Source organism: Symphalangus syndactylus, chromosome 7, assembly GCF_028878055.3.
Source record: "Symphalangus syndactylus isolate Jambi chromosome 7, NHGRI_mSymSyn1-v2.1_pri, whole genome shotgun sequence".
Lineage (NCBI taxonomy): Eukaryota > Metazoa > Chordata > Mammalia > Primates > Hylobatidae > Symphalangus > Symphalangus syndactylus.
This window is the reverse complement of record NC_072429.2, coordinates 29,570,252-29,588,568: the sequence shown is the minus strand read 5'-3', so window position 1 is coordinate 29,588,568 and position 18,317 is coordinate 29,570,252. Positions and strand designations below refer to the sequence as shown.

At 46.0% G+C, this 18,317-nt stretch overlaps 1 protein-coding gene across 16 annotated transcripts in view; it reads left to right on the top strand.

The window, feature by feature from the left end:
* CYFIP2 (cytoplasmic FMR1 interacting protein 2) overlaps positions 1-18,317 on the top strand; it is a 133,726-nt gene that overhangs the window by 44,198 nt on the left and 71,211 nt on the right. For 11 of the 16 annotated variants that reach the window (XM_063642650.1, XM_055285468.2, XM_063642653.1 and 8 more), the window contains 9 exons: positions 1,563-1,680; positions 4,232-4,351; positions 4,856-4,981; positions 9,622-9,788; positions 10,515-10,662; positions 13,787-13,940; positions 15,324-15,480; positions 16,016-16,112; positions 17,819-17,895. In XM_063642650.1, the coding sequence (XP_063498720.1) occupies positions 1,563-1,680; positions 4,232-4,351; positions 4,856-4,981; positions 9,622-9,788; positions 10,515-10,662; positions 13,787-13,940; positions 15,324-15,480; positions 16,016-16,112; positions 17,819-17,895 (1,164 nt within the window). Of the gene's footprint in view, positions 1-1,562; positions 1,681-4,231; positions 4,352-4,855; positions 4,982-9,621; positions 9,789-10,514; positions 10,663-12,806; positions 12,882-13,786; positions 13,941-15,323; positions 15,481-16,015; positions 16,113-17,818; positions 17,896-18,317 lie in introns of all 16 variants that reach the window. The other 5 variants (XM_055285473.2, XM_063642644.1, XM_063642645.1 and 2 more) reach the window with 1 other exon arrangement.

Genomic DNA, 18,317 nt, shown 5'->3' with positions numbered 1-18,317 from the left:
AGTCCACCTCCTTCTCTGAAGAGTGGCAAGCCCTCAGTGGTCCAGTGAGGAGAGGTGGCGTTGTTCCTCCTCAGGCTGATCCTCTCAGGTTAGGTGACCGTGCGCTAAGTCCATCGTGGAGTCGATGTGAATTGGGTGGGCAGCCTCACCTTCGGCCGCTTTATAAACCACAATTCTAGGTCATCGGTGCAAAGGCCTGGGGTGTCAGTGCTTCACTGAAGTTGGGGGGCTCCAACCTCGGCTGCTCTTTTGGTCTCTGAGGCTGTTAGGGAGGTTCCTTCTGTGTGCTTCTCTCCCAAAGTTACGGCTTTTCCACACAGAGGGGAACAAGCCGTCCTTTAGTCAAGGGCGAGTATATTGGCATCTTAAAAAGATATGAATGGAGTGTCCTTGAACTGCATCTGCCTGGAGCCTCTGCAAACGAGCGTCCAAAGGAAAGCTCATGTAGTCGCTTCATCACCCTCTGGCTGCTAGCGCGTGACGGGGTTTTGCAGGAAAAGCAGGGAATGGAGAATGCTGACCTCATTCCTCACTTTTCCCTGCCTGACTTCTCGACCAGCTGAAGCTGGCTGGGAGCGGAGGCTGGAAAAGTGACTGGGGTTGGGTGTGAGGGGCCGTGTGCTCCCCTCTCCACAGGTAACTCTCTGAGTGATACTGAAGGGAGGCCTGAGGAAGGCTGTCACTGTTCTGCCATTCTTGTGAGAACCATATCAGGGCTTCTTTTGAGATAGTAAATTCTCCCCAGAATCTTTTTTCTGCCTTGTCTGGTGCTCATGCTTCATTGTCTGCTGGGTCACCAGCACCTGAGGGTAGAAGAGGGTGAAGGGAGTGGTCGTTTTTCTCTTGGGGATGGAGAATGAAGATGTTCATTCATTCATTCGTTTCCTCTCTGTCTTAGGATGGTTTTCCTAATGACATCTTTTCACAAGGAGTGGAAAAAAGGCGGAGGGAAGGAGGAAAGAGGGTGGAGAGAGAAGGAGAGAAGGGGGCGAGAGGTAGAGGGGGTGGGTGGAGGGAGGGGTCACCCCCACGTCTCAGAGTGACCCTGGCTTCTCCCACCACAGTGTGCTTCCATGTTGCCAGGGCACTGTTGGAAAAGAGGCACAGTCACATTCATATTTCCGCAATCCCAGCCCAAAGGCCCCCCCAAAGCCAGCTTCAACCGCAGAGTGTCTGTGCTGTCAGAGTGGGTAGGCTGGTTTTGGAGGTTGCCCGCCTTGCTGTTTCTATGCTCGGATTCCATCCCTTTGTAGTCCTAGAGAGGCTATTTTCCTGCCCCTCTCATATTACTGGTAAGTATTATGGACCAGGTATCTGGAAAGGCCTGCAGTTGGATCCTAGACGAGGCCAGCACCAAAGAGGAGGAGGAAGGACTGTTCCATTAGGCCTGAAGCTCCCACAGTGTTGGACTTAGCAGGCTTTCTTGCTGAGGCGGCTGGGATACCAATTGGTGTCACCCAGGGGAGTTGGCCACGTGGGCTGAGCACCAGGAGCAGCTAATGCCTGTCCCACCCAGGCACCTGAGGCTGGGACCCTCTCCGACCCCATAATTTTCTACCCAGGTGGACGTGCACCCAGAGCAGCATCAGCCCCCAGTACAATATCTGCGAGCAGATGGTTCAGATCCGGGATGACCACATCCGCTTCATCTCCGAGCTCGCTCGCTACAGCAACAGTGAGGTGAGCATGCAGGCTGCTGGGGCACAGGCCCATGGGCCCAGGGCCAGAAGGGGTAAGGAGCAGCCAGGAAAGAACGTGGACCCATGGAACACTGGAGAGTAGAAGGGAGGGAGGCAGGAGGGTAAAGTGGCCAACGGCAGGGGTTTTGGAGCCAGGCAGACTGGGGTGAATTCTGGTGGTGCTGCTGCCATTTGTAAGTTATTCAACATCTCTTTGCTTCAATTTCCTCATCTGTGAAATGAGGGTGATAACAGTATCTATCCTGAAAGGTTCATTGAGAGGATTACAAGATATGGCAGATAATAAGGGCCTGGTGATGGTTAGTTCTGCCTGTGCATGATAAGTGATGCAAACCATCTCCACCCTGGATGGCAAGAAAACAGAACACTTGTACTCATAACACTACCTAAATGTTTTTAAACTAAACAGTAATAAGTGAATCATTGTAAAAAAAAAAATCAGTAATATACTTAAGGGCAGATGAAGGCCATAAAAATCTCCACTAATCCCAATAATTACATTTCATTTAATTTTTCCTTTTTTAAAAACTTTTTTTTTTAATGGAGACATGATCAGTGTACAAACCTCAGGAAAAAGCCCAGATAAGCAAAAGGAGAGAAAATCACATAAAATCCTACCATCCCGGAACCAACTAAGACTGGTATTTGGATATATATATCCTTCTGGTTCTCATCCCATACATACCCTCCTAATAAACGAATATGCTGTTTGATAAACACTGATCCCCTGACTCAGATTCCTTTATTACATAACACTCGTGGGTGACTGTGCACTGACCCACGTATGCTCACTGCTTCCACCATGTGGCTAACAGCCATGGTGACTGTACTTCCCAAACCCCAACTCAGGAGATGCCTTTGATCACGGAGCAACGTACCTGAAATGGAGACTGTCTGACAGATGCAAGGACTCGTGGCCATTAGACCATGACTTGTGGTCATTAGACTTGTGGCCCACAGGGACCAAGGTCAAGCCCAGAACTTTAGCTTTCTAAACATATGTACCAATCAGTTGAACTGAAGTTACAGGAATAACTTAGCTCTTTAAAAAATTTTTTTTAAATATTTTATTTCTTTTTTAAAAATAGATCTCGTTATGTTGCCCAGGCTGGTCTTGTACTCCTGGACTCAAGCGATTCTCCTGCCTCAGCCTCCCCAAGTGCTGGGATTACAGGCATCAGCCACTGCGCCCAGCCAGAGCTCTTAATTCCTACTCACATTTTGGTGTGGTCTAAGAATGAGTCTGGCCAAATATATTTTTTAAAATTATATGCTCTATACGTGTTGATTCTCATTATTCACAGTAGTTCTGTAAAATGGCCATGAACTCTGAAGTGGCAAATACTGAATCATTGCTCCAAGGAGAAATCAGAGTTACAGCCCTGTGAGCCTCTGGTCATAACATTTTCATCAACTGACCCATATATAACCTTGTTTTATATGTGCTTCTGTTTAAAGACACTTGATGTGATCTCTGTTGTTGATTCATTAACTCATGACCAACAGCACTGTAACTCACGCCTGAACAAAGCTTATCTAGAACACGTATTTTTTTCCATAAGGCATGTTACAGCTTTCTTGCATAGAGGAACACTATATAGCACATTAGCGCTAAGCTTGGGGGCCATTTTAAATTGAACAATTAGAGTAAAAAGCATAAAAATATAGAAAACATGGCACTAAGTAGACTTCAAAAAAGACACTTGTTTACTGTATGAGAGCTGAAACAAGAAGGCAGAGTCACTTTGTCTGACTTCAGCTGGGAGTGGGTGTGTGTCTGCAGATGACTGAGAAATCACCATGAGTGTTGATTTTGGGGTTACAGATAAATTTTAGCCAGTAAGGGAATTCACAAATACAGAATCCGCCAATAATGAAGACCGGCTGTATATGTATATATGTGTATGTACATATATACACACATGGAGTATGTCTGTGCATACACATATATTCTGTATCATTGTGGAATATCATATAGATGTTTATCCACTGCCTTTCAATCAGTGAGTCATGTCTAATGAGTTGTGAAATCAACTTAGTGTTTGTGATTAGCATTTTTATATAAATATAGAATAGAAAATCAAAAGGAATCCCATATATTAAGAGTAAGATTGCTTTGTAAAAAATATTGTTGGGGCTCGGTGTGGTGGCTCACGTCTGTAATCCCAGCACTATGGGAGGTCGAGCCGGGAGGATTGCTTGAGCCTAGGAGACCAGCCTGGGCAACACAGTGAGACCCTGTCTCTAAAAGAAGAAAAAAAGAAAAACATATCGTTGCATACATATATTTAATATCTCTATGTAGGTATATGTTCCTGAGTTACTATATCGTGTGCACTTCAGTGATTTATAAACCTTCAGTGATTTGTAAACCATGTGGACTTCAGCAAGGCACTTGTCTGAGCCTCAGTTTATCTGTCAAGGGGATGTAATAATAGCACTTCCCTGCAGTGTTCTTGGGGGAATCAATGAGATAACATATAAAAGTGTCAGGCACATAGACCGTGAGTATGACACCTGATGCTCCCCAGGTGGTGACGGGCTCAGGGCTGGACAGCCAGAAGTCAGACGAGGAGTATCGCGAGCTCTTTGACTTAGCCCTGCGGGGTCTGCAGCTTCTATCCAAGTGGAGCGCCCACGTCATGGAGGTGGTAGGTGTCTCTGGGTAGAGGGCCTCACACTGACCTCTCTTTCCTTGGAATCTGCTTCCATCTCCCCTTAGTACTCTTTTTTTAACAGATTTATGGAGTTACAATTCATGTGCCATACCATTTACCCATTTAGAGTGTAAGTTCATTGGTTTTTAGTATATCCACAGAGTTGTATAGCCACAGTCAAATTTAGAACATTTTTATCACTTCAAAAAGAAACCCTGTGTTATCTCCCCTCCCATCTCCCTAGCCCTGAGCAATCTACTTTCTACCTCTATAGGTTTCCCTATTCTGGATGTTTCACATAAATAGAATCATATGATACGTGGTCTTTTGTATCAAGCTTCTTTTCTTTTGCATACTTCAAGGTTTTTCATGTTGTAGCATGAATCAGTACTTTATTCCTTTTTTCCAGCTGAATAATATTCCATTGCATGGATCCACCACATTCTGTTTGTCCGTTCATCAGTTGATGGACGTTTGGTTTGTTCCCACTCTCCCCAGTACTCTTGGAAGCTGGTTCATCCCACAGACAAGTTCTGCAACAAGGACTGTCCTGGTACCGCGGAGGAATATGAGAGAGCCACACGCTACAATTATACCAGTGAGGAAAAATTTGCCTTCGTTGAGGTAGGTGCAGACTCCCTGCATCTCCCTCCCTCCCCGAGGCTGCAGCTCATGGTGGTTCCTGAGTAGTTCTGAGCAAGAAAACAGCATCGGTCGCCCTAATTTTCGTGCTCTTCCCTGTCCTCCCATCTAAATTAATCTGTCAGAAGTTATTCTGCTACTCAGAATTGATTAGAAACTCATTCTGTTCTTAAAAATCTAAAGAAAAACATCCATTCCACTGGAAAAAAATGGGCACAAAGAAACCAATGGAAGAAACAAAAGAAGAACAAATGGCTACAAGAGGTATGAAAGATGCCCAAACTGGCCAGTGGTCAGAGAGCTACAGATTGGAATAAGATGGGATACAGTGTTTACCATCAGGATAGCAGAGATTTGACAGCTGGATGATGCCTGTTGCAGGTTAAAGTGCAGGAAATAGACATTCTCATGTCTTTAGTGGTCAGTCTACGTTTTGTAGGCTTTCTATGAGAGCAATCTGATTATATGTACTCATGTTTTTAATGTGCATACCCTTTGGCCAAGTTCTTCTGGGAATATATCCCAAGGAAATAAGCCAACTGTGCAGATATTTGTACATGGATATTTATCACAGTGTTGTTTATAATACCAAAATATATGAAACAACTTAAATGTTCTTCGGTATGGAACCAGGTTAATAAGTTAAGATTCAGCTACATCATTGCATGCTATGCAGTCTCTAAAAAAGGTATACCATGGCTCACACCTATAATCCCAGCACTTTGGGAGGCTGAGGCGGGTGGATCAGTTGAGGTCAGGAGTTCAAGACCAGCATGACCAACATGGTGAAACCCCATCTCTACTAAAAATACAAAAACAATTTAGCCAGGCATAGTGGTGTACACCTGTAATCCCAGCTACTCAGGAGGCTGAGGCAGGAGAATCGCTTGAACCCGGGAGGTGGAGGTTGCACTGAGCCAAGATGGTGCCACTGCACTCCAGCCTGGGTGACAGAGTGAGACTCTGTCTTAAAAAAAATAAATAAAAAGTAAAAAAGACATACCTACATGGAAGGCTATGCTCAGCATATTGTTAAGTTAGAAACAAAGAACAGCATATCTGTAGTTTTCATGCATACAGGGAAGAAGCAAAAATATATCTAGAAATAAATATGCATATACACATAAATGTGGATATTTTAAAATATGTAAAGAAATATGTAATATATCTAAATACATATATCAACGTATAAAAAATAAAAATCCCAACATAGACATTTAGACCAAAAACAGAACAGCATATAAAATGATTCCACTTATACCAAAATATAATATACTTTTATATATTTGTGCAAAACTGAAGGACATAAATATTTATGATGTATACCAAACCATGAACAGTAGTAATTTCTGGAAACAGGTCTGTCTGATTTATAACCTTTTGTATTGTGTTTTGTTTGATTACAAAATGTTTCTATTTGGGAGGAAAACTCCTTTACACTAGGTTGTGAGTGACAGCTATTTCTTTGAGGACCATTTGAAACCTACAAGAGATGAATCTAGAAATCAGAGACCTGGATCACAGCCCTGGGCCCTCTGGTCACTTCAGCTCTCAGAGCCTCAGATTCCTTATCTGTAAAATGGAGCTAATCATCTCTCCCCTGCCCCATCCCAGGGTTACTGTGGAGAATCAAACAATAATTGTCAAGTAAGATAATGAATGTAGATGAGCTCTGAAAACTTAAAGGGTCATACAAATGTAAAAGGTTAGAGTCGTCATCTCTGCAAGCTTCACTTTAAAGGACTGAGGCTCAGTGGCATAATTTCATAATCACTCTTGACATTGTCCTGAGTGGCTCCGGACCCCTTGGCACTTCCATTACTAATGGGCAACCTGGAAGAAAGTTTTGCAGTCATCACCAGAGGACAAAGTCATCCTCAAGCCTATTTAAAGTGAGGCAGTCAGAGGGTAAATGCAACTTTATAAAACTATTTATACATTTATTTCCTTAATAAAAGAGATGTGTATGCACTGTAAGTGATTAGAAGATGCTCCCCCAACCCCACTTCTACCTTCACCTTCCCACAACCTTATATCATCATCCAAGCACAACCACCAAGAACATGTCACTCTATTTCCGTCTAGTCATTACTTTACTATACATTGAGAGGTTTTATCATTTTTATCTCATTAATAAAACGTGTTTAAAAAAATTAAAAAGAAAAGTAGTTCAATGTGGCCTTTAATAATGAAACAAAGCAAAAGTAGTAACCTGGCTGCACCATGTTATTACATTCTGAATCCCCAAATAGGAAACACCATTCAACTTGTTAAGCGATTCCTCGTGGTATTTATCTCCCTAGTTCTAACAGGCTTATGAGACTATTTCTTGGTTTTTCAGTTTATGACATTTTCTATTGATTTTCTACTTTGGGAAATGAGGATATAGCTCTCTCCTTCCTACCTCCCATCCCTGAAACACACCTGGTTTCCTTCCCCCATCTTCCCATCATGGTAATTTTACACTTTTTGGTAAAAATCAATGGTTACCTTATTATTATTATAACCAAGTAACTGTTGTCGGTCACTGAGCCACATGATCTAATGTGAATCCATTTATTTTCTTGCACAACTTTTTGTTCTTCATAGAATTAGCAATACTTTATTGTTTATTTTGTTTTCTGTGAGTCTATCAAAAAGGCAACCCCAAACATACCAACAAAATGTTAAACTCCTTACAAAATAGTCCATCACAGTCATCATTTGATGAGTTTTGGTATTATTCTTTTTTTCTTGGAGCCATTCCTCCGCAAGCTCTCTTCTTTCCAATCTGAATGGGTTTGTCTTTAGACCAGCCCCGCCACTGATCCAAGATTCTCCTCATTATTTATTATCTTGAGAATTCCCTTTACCTCTGTCCTGTCTTGCATCCCATTCATATATCTTCCTCTGTGAAGTATTGAGATCTTTTGCCCATTTTTTAAAAATCGGGTTTCTGTCTTCCTATTATTGAATTGTGAGAATTCATTCCATATTTTAGATCACAAGTCTTTAGTCAAATATATGTCGCAAATATTTTTTCTCATCAGTGACTTTGCCTTTTCATTTTTTAAGGGTGCCTTTTGAAGAGCAGCTGTTTTTAATTTTGATGAGGTCCAATTTATCAGTTATTTGGTGGTTTGTGATTTGGGGGTTTCAGCTAAGAAATCTTTGCCTTATCTAGAGTTGCAAAGATTTTTCCCTTAGATCCAACAGGCCTGCCCACTCCTCTGTATTTGGAGTTATTCTGAGACATCTTCATTATCTACTCCTTCCTTTGTCCTAATGTCTCCTAGTTATATCTGTAGCCAGGGGCCCAGATAACTGTTATGATCTAACAGTCCTCTAATGCTTCTCTCCCATTATTTCTCTGCACTAAAGCTTATCGCCAACAAAATTGTACTGTTGGTGCCAATGAAAACCATCACCTCCTGACTTGTTTTCATACCACTTCCATCTAAAAATGTTCTTTTTTTCCTTTAAGTTTTAGAGAAAAAAACAGCCTTAGAGTCTAAGCTCATTCGTTCATTTATTTGTTCCTTTCAACAAAAAATGTGTCTGCCCACCATGGGCCCAGACATTGGCAGTTGGGCGTGCGCAGCATAGCTGGGCCCTGTCCTATGTGTTTCCAGTCTGGTGTAGAAGGTGAAATATGCCATTATGGGTGTGATCTGTGTGGCAGTTGTGAGGTGGACGATCTGCCACATGCCTTTCCCTCTGAATTCTGAATCAATTGAGCAATTAATGTTAGAGGCCAATGGTGTCAAAGGCTCAGACTTACTGCTGGTAAAGCTGGACTAGAGAATGTGGTTTTCACCCAAGGCCACACCAGTCTTCCTATGCCTCCTACATCTCATTAAACTTGCCACTGGGTAATAGGCAAAGCAGCTGCATAGATACACGCCTCCCTTCCTCGGGATGGGCGGGGATGGTTACTGCAAGAAGCGGCCAGAAACCTAGAAGGGAGGCCACATACTTGCAGGCAGGCAGGTCCCAAAAGAGCGAGCCAAGGTCAGGCCAGGCTCCTCTCATCACACACACCTGAATCCCCATCTCTCCAAACAGATAAGTGAGTTAGCGTAAGGAGAAGGGAAATAGAGGAGTAGAGGCATTCTCCCCCATGACTTCTGCAGGAGAAGTTTTGATTTTATAAACTCAAGCAGCAACTGGCCAAATGGTTTCAAAAACAAAGGTTGTAAAAATTCTTTAGAAAATTTTATGTTAAAAAAGTTCTATTTGATGTTGTCTGTGGGTGCCTGGTCTATGGAGAGGCCTTCAAAAGCCAGGGCACTTCTCAGAATGCTCAAATTGTGGCCCATGGGCCAGCTGCCATTTGTCAGCAGCAAGCAACAAAATTGGGAGCTCGTGCCAGGATGAAAATCAGTTGCATTGCGAAGAATGCTGTTAGTTGAGCTGACATTTGTGTTTTGTAGCAAGACTTTCTCAATGAATGAAGCAAAATGCTGATGTACGTACATTCTGACACACGTCTCTTACCTAGCCATGCACTGGCACTTTGAGTAGCACTGGCCTCATGCCTCTGGACATCTCACTCCCCGCCTCCCCTGGTGAGGCGGTGATGGGTAGTAGACAGCTGGTGTGCTGGACATGGTGAACATGACCCTTGGCCTGTTCCTGCCCAGGTGATCGCCATGATCAAAGGCCTGCAGGTGCTCATGGGCAGGATGGAGAGCGTCTTCAACCAGGCCATCAGGAACACCATCTACGCGGCATTGCAGGACTTCGCCCAGGTGACGCTGCGTGAGCCCTTGCGGCAGGCGGTACGGAAGAAGAAGAACGTCCTCATCAGGTGGGTTTTCAGATGCTTTCAGGAGCATATCAGACATAAGTATGCCAGGTACCAATCAGAGAGGATATCCTGGCTCAGCCACTGAACACACATGGGTCCTTCCAGCAAGCTCCAGAGGGCTCTTTAGGAGATTGGGCATTTGGGATGAATTAAGCCTTCATCTCTGAAAGTCCATATCCACTGCTATCTAGCTGTGCGAACTTGGTCAAGTTGCTGACCTTCTCCAAACCTCAGTTTTCCTCATTTGTAAAATGGGGATTATAATGCTACCTGCTGCCTGTTGGGATGATGAAATGAGATCGTCCATATATAGACCTAAGCACATGCAGCATGGAGTAAGTATGCAGCACATCTAAGCTATTATGAAAACTAAGCACACACAGATTTCATAAGACCAGTGAGACTCCCCTATAACCAGAAAGGAAATATAGACCTCTTGCCTCACACAAGTTCTGTCTCACTCGATGGGCTCAGAGCTGAGTTCTCAGACATCCCTTGGACGTCAGAACCATGTAGGACACTTGTTTAAATACAGGTTCCTGGACTGTACCTTAAAGCTGTTAAACCAGAGTTTTGGAACGGGGGCAGAAATGAGCATGCTTTACAAGCACCCCAAGAATTCAAATGTGGGTGTTCCTGGGACACCATGGGCCCTAGAAACACAAGCTTGTAGTGCCTTTTTCCCATGGTGAAACCTGGTCTGAGTCTTAGTTCTTCCTTCCCCAGTGTCCTACAGGCAATTCGAAAGACCATCTGTGACTGGGAGGGAGGACGAGAGCCCCCCAATGACCCATGCTTGAGAGGGGAGAAGGACCCCAAAGGTGGATTTGACATCAAGGTGCCCCGGCGTGCTGTGGGGCCATCCAGCACACAGGTAAGCGGCTCCAGGCACAGGCCAGCTGCGTTGACTCAGAGGCCAGCCGGGCTATGGTAGATCATCATGGCTGGCCATGGGCAGTGGGACTGGGAGCCCTCGGTCAGGAGGGGCAGGGTTGAGTGGCTGCTCTGGTCTTATTCTGCCATCTTGTTTTGATATAGGAAGGAGGACCACTGGCTTAAGATTCAGGAGACCTGGATTCTAGTCCTAGATACCTGTGTGACCTCGGGCACGTTACAGATCTCTCTGTGCCTCAGTTGTTTAAACTGGCTAATGGGGATAATACCACCACATCCACCTTGCCTGGCTATCTTCTAGTCCTATGAAGTATAGATTCCAAAGTGAAGGAGGAGGTTAAAGTGGAATCTATCTACATGCATCTATGCTGTCCCTCTTTAATAAGTCCTGGCCCTTTCCCCTAAAAGTTCTGCCTCTGACTTGCTGTGTGATCTTGGGCAAGCACCTCGAGCTCTCTGAGCTCTGATTATCTTCTCTGTAAAATGAAAACGATTTGGATGAGATTGTATTACTAACAAAATATCCCTTAGTTCCACATCCTTCCAAAAGTGCAAGTATTGAAAGCCCTTGTCCCCTTAGAGGAAGTCTAGTATTTGGAAACACTCAGAGTTGCCAGCCAGAGCTTCTGCACAAGAGGTCGCCTGTGGCTTATCCAGAGCAGTCGTAACATTACAGAAAAAAGGTCAATAATCTGGGCATCTTCGTTAAATCCCTGCTACCTACTTAAGGATAGGTAGTTTCTGGTAATATTTTTGATGTACTGGAAAAAGCAGATGGTTCTCATTGCAAGTTTAAGGGTCTCACAGGCCTCACTTCCCATGACCTTTAAGCCTCTCTCTGCTCTCAATCACCCGAGATGGACCCTCTGAGGCCCACCCCCTGACCCTTCTCCCTGTGTGTGCGTCTGTGTCTGTGCTGGGGGCTGGGGCAGGGGAGAGGGGGTTCTCGGCAGGGTCATCTTAACTCCCCTTGGCTTCACAGCCCTCTGCCAGTTTGCACCAATCTCACCAGCTGGTTGTAGAACGCCCCAAGGAAGCACCTGCAAACAGTTCTGTGTAGTATCAAGGGTTGAGGTCCGGGGGACACTGAGCAGGGCTTTCAGATGTTTCTGTAAGTTTTAAGACATGAGTGAGCAGGAGACAGACAAGGCACAAAAGACACTGGAAAGGAGGAGGAAGGGGCTTAACAGGCAGAGAGAAAAGGAGAGGAGAGGAAGGAGTATTTGTGTAGATAATGTGAGAGGGGTGGGTCACCAGCAGTAAATCCTTCCTCACCCCCAACCTCCACCAGGTCATGCTAGGTGGCACAGACATGTTGAATAGACTCGTAGACAACCAGAGCTGGGAGCGCTATTAGAGAAACCTAGGCCGTCCCCCTATCTTGCAGATGGGGAAACTGAGGTCTAGAGAGGGGAAGTGACTTGTCCAAGTCACAAGGTGAGTCCCAGGTGGAGGTGGGACAAGAACCCAGGTCTCCTGACACCCACCCAGGGCTCTGGTACGGTCTTCAGGACACAGTAGACGTGGGCATCTTGTACAGTTGGGATAGAGACTGTTTTGGTGAATTAAATGCTCTGTTAAGTAAAAGTACGTGGGGAAAAAGTTCACCCTCTTATGGGTGAAACCAGTTTTCAAAGAACTAGAGTTGGATATCAATCGGACAGCACCCACAGCAGATTAGACTTGGATTCTTCCTTTGAGGACTCGAGAGGCCGTCACGAGAATAGTGCTTCTCGGCTCTTAGGGATGATGAGACGGGCCCCCCAACAGGGCTGCAGATGGGGGACTGTCTGAGGCATTGACGGCCACCGTGGCTGCTTTCCCACAAAGGAAGCCCTGTGGCAGGGATGGTGGGTCACACGTTTCTGTGGCTGCCCTACCTGCATCAGTGCCAGGCATGTGATGGGGAAGATCCCAGGGAGGCTCCAGAGGCAGCGAAGACGAACGCGGTTGCTGGGAGGTTGGAGTGTCTCAGAGGTGGCCCCCGGCAGTCGCGGCGGCTTTCCCACCGTATACAATACCTCTTGCTTTTCTCTCTCTCTCTCTCTCTCTTTCTCTCTCTCCCTCTTCCCTGTCTCTCCTGCCCTCCCATTCCCTCTTCCTTCTCTCCTATCTATGTCTTAGGCCTGTCAGTGGTCCCCGAGGGCTTTGTTTCACCCCACTGGTGGCACACAGGGCCGAAGAGGCTGCCGATCCCTGGTATCACACCGCCTGGCTGGGTTGGTTTGGGTACCCTTCTCGAGGAGGCAGCAGGAATGGACTAGCCTGGCTCCTCAAGGCCCCTTCCAGCCCTAAGATTCACAGACAAATGATGTGGAGAGATCTAGATTAGCAAAGAGAACCACCCCACCGCACTTGCATCCTTTGCACTTAAGGCACCCTGTAAGCGGGAGTTAATTGTCTAGTAGCCTCCTGTGTAAGTACCAATGTTAACCCGCCTTCCACCCTGAACTTCGGCAGGCTGTGCAGTGCAGCTGATGCCACCAAGGGGGCGCCATCGCTCAGCCACGGGTTCAAAACGCTGAGGATCAGGAACAGGTGTGGGAGGGGGTTCGTTCTGATCTTATCCCATTTCTCAGTTCCTCAGAATGTTAGTGCTGAAAGGGACTGGTGTGAGAAGGCATCTGGTCCAACCCCCTCATGTTACATGAGACAACTGAGGCCCAGAGTGGGAGCTTTGTTGCCGAAGGTCACACAGCAAATCAGCAGCAGTGCCTGGCCTTGAACCCCGGTCTTTTGACTCCCAGTCCAGTGCTCCACCCATGGCATCTGTGGCCCTCTGGGAAAGCAGGGAGTGACTCCAGGGTGACACATAATGAGGTTCTCCTCTGATATACACACCCTTGGCCAAGCAGAGCAGGGAGCTACCTGGTGTGGCCAGGTCCACTGGCCCAGGGATGCCACGGGGCCCGGGTTGGCCATGAAGGTTTTCACAGTTCCTCATTTACTTCTCAAACCTTAAACTGGTGCTTCCTTAGGACAGTGCTTTTTAAGAGCAGACATCTGCAGAAAAAAAATAAATACATAAATACAACATGAAGCAACCTTTTTCCCTGGGGTAGAGGGCCAGCTTCTGACCTTTTCATCTTGCTTTCTTTTTCAAGCTGTACATGGTGCGGACCATGCTTGAATCGCTCATCGCAGACAAAAGCGGCTCCAAGAAGACCCTGAGGAGCAGCCTCGACGGACCCATTGTCCTCGCCATAGAGGACTTTCACAAACAGTCCTTCTTCTTCACACATCTGCTCAACATCAGTGGTGAGCTGCATCCCATCCCTGCTAAGGCATGGGCGGAGGGGATGAGGGCTCTCAGAGCCACTAAGACCACCAAGCCAGGCATTGCAAAGGGACGTGACCGTTGACCCTAAGGGCACATATCACCACCAAGGAAAAAACACATTCACTTTCCAGTGGGCTTTTGGAGCTGGGAAAGGCCAGCTTCAACTCAGCTATTCTGACCTAGCTAAATTTGTCCAGGAGATACTTGTGGCTAATTTGTTATAAAGTCCTTAGTAGAGAGGGATCAAAAACAAGAATACGCACCTACAGACACACGGATGCTAGACTTTTGCTACTCAGCCGCAGCCAAGCGCTAATTAGTACTTGCTGCCGCCAGCAGGCGAGGCTCTTGAGCTGCATCCCAGTCCTGTGTTCTTCACACTTCCTCTCCTTTTAGTAAGATGGATGTCCAGAGCAGAGGAAGAGTAGTATCTCAGGAACATGAGTCTTAATATGTCTGCTGGCACTGAAAAGAGTGATTGTAACAAACAGTACAAACTTCTCCATTAGAGAGTAGCCCGGAAAGGGCCTTCAAGGTCTCTAAACTGTATGGGATCTGGCAATTACCACACACAAGGAGTCAAGGAACCACAATCCAGTTGAAAGTGGGCACTCGGGGGCCTGTCTTGACACTGTGTTTGTCTAATGAACACACTTTTTTTTTTTTTTTTTTGAGATGGAGTCTTGCTCTGTTGCCCAGGTTGGAGTGCAGTGGCACTATCTCAGCTCACCGCAACTTCCACTTTCCAGGTTCAGGCTGGAGTGCAGTGGTGTGATCTCAGCTCATTGCAACCACTGCCACCCAGGTTCAAAGAATCCTTCTGCTTCAGCTTCCCGAGTAGCTGGGATTACAGGCATGCACCACTACGCCTGGCTAATTTTTTTTTTTTTTTTTTTTGGTATTTTTAGTAGAAACGGGGTTTCGCCGTGTTGACCGGGCTGGGCTCAAACTCCTGACCTCAAGTGATCTGCCTGCCTCAGCTTCCCAAAGTGCTGGTATTGTAGGCATGAGCCTCTGCACCCGGCCACGAGCGTACTTTTCATGCTTAGGTTGCAGGTTTTCAGGATGGCTTTGTAGGAGGGTGATGGGAACTATAGGGACATCCAAAGCTCTAAAACATCACTGCCTCCTCTTCTCCCCCACCAGCCCACAACCACTGCCTCTCAAGCTTAACAAATGCTTGAGAGGCAGTAGATGTTAGGCTTGCCTTTAAGTAAAAGAGAGCAGGATCTACTAATCAATATTAGTACCTGCTACATACCTAATACAGTGACAATAACAATGAAAATTAATAAAAACAATGAGAACTAAGGTCTTTTAGTGCTAAAAGTAACTGAAGGCTCGTTCCCTTATGCTTTCAGAAGCCCTGCAGCAGTGTTGTGACCTCTCCCAGCTCTGGTTCCGAGAATTCTTCCTGGAGTTAACCATGGGCCGACGAATCCAGTTTCCCATCGAGATGTCCATGCCCTGGATTCTAACGGACCATATCCTGGAAACCAAAGAACCTTCCATGATGGAGTAAGAGGCAGGATTGGGCCAGCAGGTGGCTCCTGGGGTACAAGTAGAGGGCAGTTTGCCAGGGAGATGCATTCTTTCCAGAAGGAAGCACTGAGTTGACAAGAAATGAGGCCATATGCCCCACCATGGGGAGAGCTCAGCCAGACGGAATCATTTAATTCAGCCTTGCAGATAAATTCTGAAGTTTCCCAGCCCAACTGCCCTTCCTATGCCTTGTCAGCCTCATAACAGCTATGCTCAGAAAAGAATCATCTCAGGAGCAGGTAGCTTGTATTCTTAACTGCTACCTATGTGTTTTAGTCCCAGATGAATTTTTACAAGTCTTGGTTTTATTTGCACTCTGGACTTCTTATTTCTTTGGACTGACTGTAAAGTAAGTTGCTTCTAAGTGGTAGAGGCTCAAGGAACATCAGAGAAGGATGAAAGATGGTCTTTTCCTGACTGTGAACTTGTTTCTATTTCCCAAGCAAGTATAAAGCTGTCTTCCTTACGGGGGATCCTTAGTAAGCGGCTGGCTATGTTTTTCCCTCTTCAGGTATGTCCTCTACCCTTTGGATCTGTACAACGACAGCGCCTACTATGCTCTGACCAAGTTTAAAAAGCAGTTCCTGTACGATGAGATCGAAGCTGAGGCAAGTGACGTGCTTCTCTTTTTGCTCCTTTTATCTTGTTCCAAATTCCGGACTTTTCCAGTCTTTTGCTATTAGCGTGAAGTAGGAGTATCAGTGACTTGTTCTGGAGAGGAATCTCTGTAATCATGGCCATCAGAAGGCCTGTGTAACCTCTGAGGGCAGAAGTACAAACTGAGACACCCAGCTCAGGGCCTGCTGCCTTTCTCTTCCCACCCACAAACTCTGTGCTGCACCATGAAGGGCTTCGTGTGCATGTGTATAACTACCCAAGCTCTGCATGCCGACTCTGCTCAAAAACAGTGGCCCTTAGCTAGACCTAAAACCTAGGGTCACACACACCCATAATGGAGTCCACCCTCAGAGGGGAAGCCAGGGAAGAGAGCACGTGGCCCCGGAAGAGGCTTAAGCTGCCTGTAGAAGGCTTCTCAGAGCTGGTTCTAGAAGGGGAGAATGGGGCCTGAGTGCACACGCCCACCTTGACCTTATGGATTCTTTGCTTGGAGGGAGGTCCGCTGATGACCTTTGAAGCTCAAAGTGCAGGGCAGAGGCCTCAGTGACCTGGGTCTGAGGAAAGCGCTAAACACAGCACTGGGGTTTTGTGTTCTGCATACCACGTAGGGTGTGAGATGAAAGATCTGAAAGCTTTTTGAATCATTAAGCTTATGGAGCCAAGAGTCTGGTGAAAAAAGGACCAAAGGTTAATCACATAAATATTAAACATGAAAGACTTAAAATATTAAATCTGACAGTAAATAGGATCTGTTTCCTTTGACTCTTACCTAGCTACTGCCTTTGCCCCATCTCATGGTCATGTCCTGCTCTTGCCATTTCTGAAATATTTGGTTTGATTCTTCGTGTCTGGTGTGAATTATCTTCCCACCTGAGCATCACAGTCTATCACTGATGATGAGACCCTGAAATGGCAACTTTATTCATTAAAAACCAAAGATGTCTAAGCAAAGTTTGAAGGAAGGTGCCTTTAAATGTGACTATCAACTTCATAAACAAATTTGTGGCCACATGCGGTCGCTCATGCCTATAATCCCAGCACTTTGGGAGGCCAAGGTGGGTGGATCACCTGAGGTCAGAAGTTCGAGACCAACCTGGCCAACATGGTGAAACCCCGTCTTTACTAAAAATACAAAAATTAGCCAGGCGTGGTGGTGGGTGCCTGTAATCCCAGCTACTTGGGAGGCTGAAGGAGGAGAATCACTTGAACCTGGGAGGCGGAGTTTGCAGTGAGCTGCGATCACACCACTGCACTCCAGACCAGGTGACAGAGCAAGACTCTGTCTCAAAAAAAAAAAAAAATTGCAAATCAAAGAAAAATACAATGAAAAATAACATCTGTCAGAAGAGATGGATGGGGACGCTGCCGAGTTAGCGGATGAATTTGAGCACTGACGGGTTCTGACGGTCTGTCTGTTGCATCCCTCCAGGCAGTCAGCCTCGAAACAGCTGAGGAGGGGGGCCATGGGGAGATTGGGTCCTTTTTGAACTTTGCCTTGTCTGTTGACTGACTGAGGACCCTGAGAGCAAGGGACCAAACCTCCCAAACTTAGCCGCAGAATCTTTTTCCCCTTCAAAGCGTCTTTCCCCAGAATGCACTCTGGGCAATCCTGCCTCACTGCTCTCTTTCAGTTGGCTTGGTTTCTGTGATAAACCTGAATGGGCACCAGTGATGTTTCCTGCTTCCTCTCCACCAGGTGAACCTGTGTTTTGATCAGTTTGTCTACAAGCTGGCAGACCAGATCTTTGCTTACTACAAAGCCATGGCTGGCAGGTAGGAAAGCCCCAGAGCTGTGAGTAGCAATCTCTTAAGACTGCCACCTGGAAGACATGATTTTCTGTTGTGAAACTTCCCTTCTTCTTTAGCACCTTAGGAAAACAGAGCCATTCCATGGGCCCGGACTGGGTGCTGAGATAGAGTGGAAAGGAAACTAGGCAGATAGAGGGCTAACCTCACACAGCCTGCAGTCTAGCAGGAAAGACAGACATTGACTAAAAGCCGATGAATGCACAGTGACAAGGAGGTTACATGCTGTCTGTGAGGGAAAAGCTCATGGGAACATACCACGGTTAAACCTTTAGGGGCAGGGAACTAGAAAGGCCATCTTGCGGAAGTGGCATCTGAGTTCTTATCTGAAGTTGGTAGGAGTGAAGGAAGTAAAACGAGGTGAAGGATGGGGCAGGAAGTTGCAGGCA